At 53.4% G+C, this 4,533-nt stretch overlaps 1 protein-coding gene across 1 annotated transcript in view; it reads right to left on the reverse strand.

The window, feature by feature from the left end:
• PRTN3 (proteinase 3) overlaps nucleotides 1-1,979 on the reverse strand; it is a 3,841-nt gene extending 1,862 nt beyond the window's left edge. Inside the window, exons 1-3 of the mRNA XM_004378692.1 lie at nucleotides 1,913-1,979; nucleotides 486-651; nucleotides 24-165 (exon numbers count right to left, since the gene is read on the reverse strand). Coding sequence (XP_004378749.1) covers nucleotides 24-165; nucleotides 486-651; nucleotides 1,913-1,979 — 375 coding nt within the window. The remainder of the gene's footprint in view (nucleotides 1-23; nucleotides 166-485; nucleotides 652-1,912) is intronic.
• Between the last annotated feature and the right edge of the window lie 2,554 nt (nucleotides 1,980-4,533).

Consider the following 4,533-nt stretch of genomic DNA (forward strand, 5'->3'; position numbering starts at 1 on the left):
GCTCCCCCAGCCCCCGGCCCCACCTGCAGAAGGAGCACATCATTGAGCTTCTCCTGTGGGTTGTAGTTGTTCTCAAACAGACGCGAGACCATGAACTGCTGTTGGGTAGGCTCAGGGGTCCGCAGGTCGTGGGCCCCCAGCACTACATTCACCTGGGTGGGGTCCCTGAGGGAGCAGTGTGCTTGTCCCCAGTCCCCTCAAGTCCCACCCATCCTCCCCACCCCCCGAGCCTCCTCTGCCCCTGACTCAGGGAACATAACGACCTTGTCTCTCTCTGCCCCACAGTGATGCCTCCCCCCTCAGACCCCCACAGTGGTGCCTCCCCCCTCAGACCCCCACAGTGGTGCCTCCCCCCTCAGACCCCCACAGTGGTGCCTCCCCCCTCAGACTCCCTCAGTGGTGCCTCCCCCCTCAGACCCCCACAGTGGTGCCTCCCCCCTCAGACCCCCTCAGTGGTGCCTCCCTGCTCAGACCCCCATACTCACGTGTTCTGTAGGCAGTGGGCAGCTGTCAGCACGAACCTTGGGTGGATCAAGGTGCCTCCACAGAAGTGGGCACCAGAGACCCCCCGAAACTGCAATGATGCCATGTAGGGCCGCGAGTGAGGCTCCGAAGGCCGTCCGCCCACAATCTCGGTGGCCTGGGATGCACCTGGGGGGCCGGGGTGTCAGCACATTTCTGTATGGTGCCCCATCCCAAAGTGCCCCCAGTTGGGGGTGGGGGAAGGACAGAGCCACTGTGTGACCTCCACCCAATCCCTGAATTTCTCGTGCCTCCGTCTACTCATCTGCAAAATGGGCATCCTGGAGGAAGGGGGTCTGAGACCTGGAATAGTTAGCATCTGATGGTCAGTATTGCTCCTGTTACATCTGAGGGCTTCCTGGAGGCAGTGGCATTGGGTCCTGCCAGCCAGGGGGGCATTTAAGAGGCACTTTCCAAATGGACAAACTGAGGCATGGACACCGTGGGGGTCCCTGGCTCCTGTTCTTCCCGACACAGAGTCGTTCACTCATTCACTCACTCACTCACTTATTCACTCATGTGCACTTATTGAGTACTTGCTGTGTGCCAGGAATTTGTCCATTTAAACTCCCCAGTCTTCCTGTGAGGGAGGAACTGGACTATGCCCATTTTACAGACGGAGAAACTGAGTCGAGCAGCTTACAATCTCCCCTCTTTCTTTCATTCACACTCCCTTGGAACATTGGCGCCCTGGTGGCATAGTGGTTAAGACCTCAGCAGTTTGAATCCATCAGCCGCTCCTTGGAAACTCTATGGGGCAGTTCTACTCTGTCCTTTAGGGTTGCTATGAGTTGGAATCAACTTGACAGCAATGGGTTTTTTTTTGTTTGTTTGTTTTAGGACATTAGTCCCGAGCAGCAAATCAAGTACTGTCCTGGTCCTGCCTCAGTCTCCTTGTTACAGATTGAATTGTATTCCCCCAAAATATGTGTTGTAAATCCTAACCTCTATGTCTGTGGTTATAAGTCCATTAGGGAATAGCTTGTCTTAGTTATGTTAATGAGGCAGGATTAGTGTAGGGTGTATCTTGAATCAATCTCTTTTGAGATATAAAAGACATTAAACAAGTGAGCAGAGAGAGATGGAGGAAGAGAGATGCCCAGCCACATGAAGATCGTCCAGGAGCAGAAGCTGAACGGACAAGGACCTTCCCCCAGAGCCGACAGAGAGAGAAAGCCTTCCCCTAGAGCCAGTGCCCTGAATTCGGACTTCTAGCCTCCTCTGCTGTGAGAGAATAAACTTCTGTTTGCTAAAGCCTTCTGCTTGTAGTATTTCTGTTATGTCATCACTAGATAACTAAGACTCTCCCCATCTGTCCCATGAGAGTGTTGGATTGAACTGTGTGGTGGACAGCCCCCCAAGTACCCAGATGGACGGACGCCCCACTCACCTCCCAGAAGCACGGCCAGTAGGAGGGGGGTGAGGGCACGGCTGGAGGGTTGGCAGCCACGCGTCATGGTCAGGCGGGGGCTCTGTGGTCTCTGCCCCCCAATCCGCCTGGCCCCTCTTATAGCCCCAGTGTGGGGAGGCCGTTGTGGTTGCCCCACAGCAGGTCTGGGCGTCCCCACTTCCTCCTTCCTCCTTGGGGGTCACAGGGATTGGGGGAGCAGAACCGTACTGCAGAGAGGGAGGAGGGTGGCTGAGCGGGGGCTTTGGGCTCAGGGTCTTGACTGTCCCGTGAGGCGTGGAAAGCTGTAGCCCACCCACCCCATGCTAGGCGTCTCCTGGACAAGGGGAGCATGGCCACAGCCTCAGAGTGACACACACCCCTGCAAAGACCCCCCCCCCACAGGTCCCTGTGGCCACAGCAAAGCCTGGTGTGCCTGAGCATCTGGTGCTGGCTGGGGTGAGCCCGGACCACTGTGAGGACAACAAAGCTGGGAGCAGGGGAAGGGGACAGGGAACAGGGCAGGCACAGAGCCACCACGTTCCCCTCAGTCCCCCACGTGAGACCCCACAGAAACTTACTCTTTGCCCAGCTTTTGTTTGGGGGGTTGCGTTTTTCCTCTGGGGCAGCAGCCCTCACCGGGGGCAATTCTGTCCCCAGTGGACACTGGGCGATGTTTGGGGACGTTTGTGGTCCTCATGACTGGGGGAGGGTGCAACTGGCATCAAGTGGGGGTGGACAGGGATGCTGCTCAACACCCTACAGTGCACAGGACAGCCCACCCCAGAGAAGGATCTGGCCCCAGTGTCTGCAGTGCCATGGGGTAGAGACCCTGCGTTAGTTATTTGGAAAAAAATTGAGTTCAGTCCCTGCTCACACTGTACAGCAGAATAAACTCCCACTGGGTATCACAATGTAAACCAAGGGACCCTCCAGCTCCTGTGATTTCCCTCATCTCTCCTTCCTGCTCAGTGTGTGGATTTAAATGCGGGCAGCCTCCTAGGACGTCAGTAGGTCAGATGATTATGGGACGCAGAGTGTCTTGGGGATCAGTGGGATCCGCTAACCCAGGGGTCCCCACCTGGGGCGATTCTGACCCCAGGGACACTGGGAGATGTCTGAGGACATTTGTGGGTGTCTTGATTGGGGGTGGGTGTTACTGGCATTGAGTGGGTGGAGGGCAGGGATACTGCTCAATACCCTACAGTGCACAGGATGGCCCCCTACAAAAAATGATCAAGTTCCACATGGCAGCAGGGCCGAGGGAGAGAAACCCTGCGCTGAAGGATAGCTGCTTATTTTAATGCTGTTTGCTGCTATCGAATACACTCCGATTCTTGGCAACACGGCTCTGACAATAAAAATTTTAAAGAAGTAGAAACAGAGAAAAGCTCACTGAATTGGGAGAGAAAATTTAAAAAAAAATTTTTTTTTCAGTGTCAAACTATTTCCCACTTACAATACTCTGAAGAATCCTCGGATTCCCCCCCAAACACGCACATCATTGCTGTTTGCCATGGAGTTGACGCGCAGCAGCGTAGAACTGCCCCATAGGGTTTTCTAGGCTGTAATCTTGACAGGAGCAGATCGCCTGGTCTTTCTCCCTTGGAGCCGCTGGTGGGTTGGAACCGCTGACCTTTCAGCCGAGCAATTAACCTTCGAGCCACCAGGCCACCTTTTCCTTCCCCCAGCTTCCCCGCATGTGTCCTCTTACAGGGCAGCGATCAAAACTCGGGAATGAATGTTGATAAGAAAAGTTTACCTCACCCACAGCCTATTCCAATTTCCCTGGTTCCTGACTAATGTCCGTTTTCTGCTCCAGGATCCCTTCTATGTCCCCATGATGCAGTTAATTGTCTCTTTAGTCACCTAGTGGGGACCGTTCTCGGTCTTTCTTTACCCTTTCAGGACCTGGACACTTTTGAAAGGAACCAGGTGGATGTTTTGTAGACTGTCCCTTGGTGTGAGATTAGTGATGGGTCCTTGTGCTTGGATGGGGGTGGTATATTTCTGGCAGTGTTACGGATTAAATTGTGTCTCCAAAACTATGTGTTGGAGTCCTGACCTGCCTACCTGTGGATTTGATCCCATTTGGGAATAGAGCTTTTTCTATGTTGTGTTAAAGAGGACGGATTAGTATAGGGCGTGTCTTATACCTAAGCACTTTTAAAAAAAACAGTATTTTCTTTTTGGTGAAAATATACAGAGCAAAACCCACTCCCGTTCCACAGTGTCTAGACATAATGACCTCTGACATTGGTTACATTCTTCACATGGTGTCAACGTTCTCATTATTTCTCTTCTGGTGGTTTCGAACCCATGGACTTGAGCTCCCTGCCCCAACCCTCTCATCTGTGCTTTAACATGGCTGTTGACAATTTGGTCCTGTAAAATTTTTTTTTAAAGAACGCAGTGCTCAAGGGTTACAGTCTTTACTTTTCGAGCTAAACTGTTCCGCATTCTTCTCCAGGGCTGGAGAAGCTGAGACCAGGAGGACACCAGGGCTGGAGAAACTGAGACCAGGAGGACACCAGGGCTGGAGAAGAAGCTGAGGCCAGGAGGACACCAAGGTTGGAGAAGAAGTGGAGACCAGTAGGACACCAGGGCTGGAGAAGAAGCTGAGA

The sequence above is a fragment of the Trichechus manatus genome, unplaced genomic scaffold (genome assembly GCF_000243295.1).
Source record: "Trichechus manatus latirostris isolate Lorelei unplaced genomic scaffold, TriManLat1.0 scaffold00057, whole genome shotgun sequence".
NCBI classification, from domain to species: Eukaryota; Metazoa; Chordata; class Mammalia; order Sirenia; family Trichechidae; genus Trichechus; species Trichechus manatus.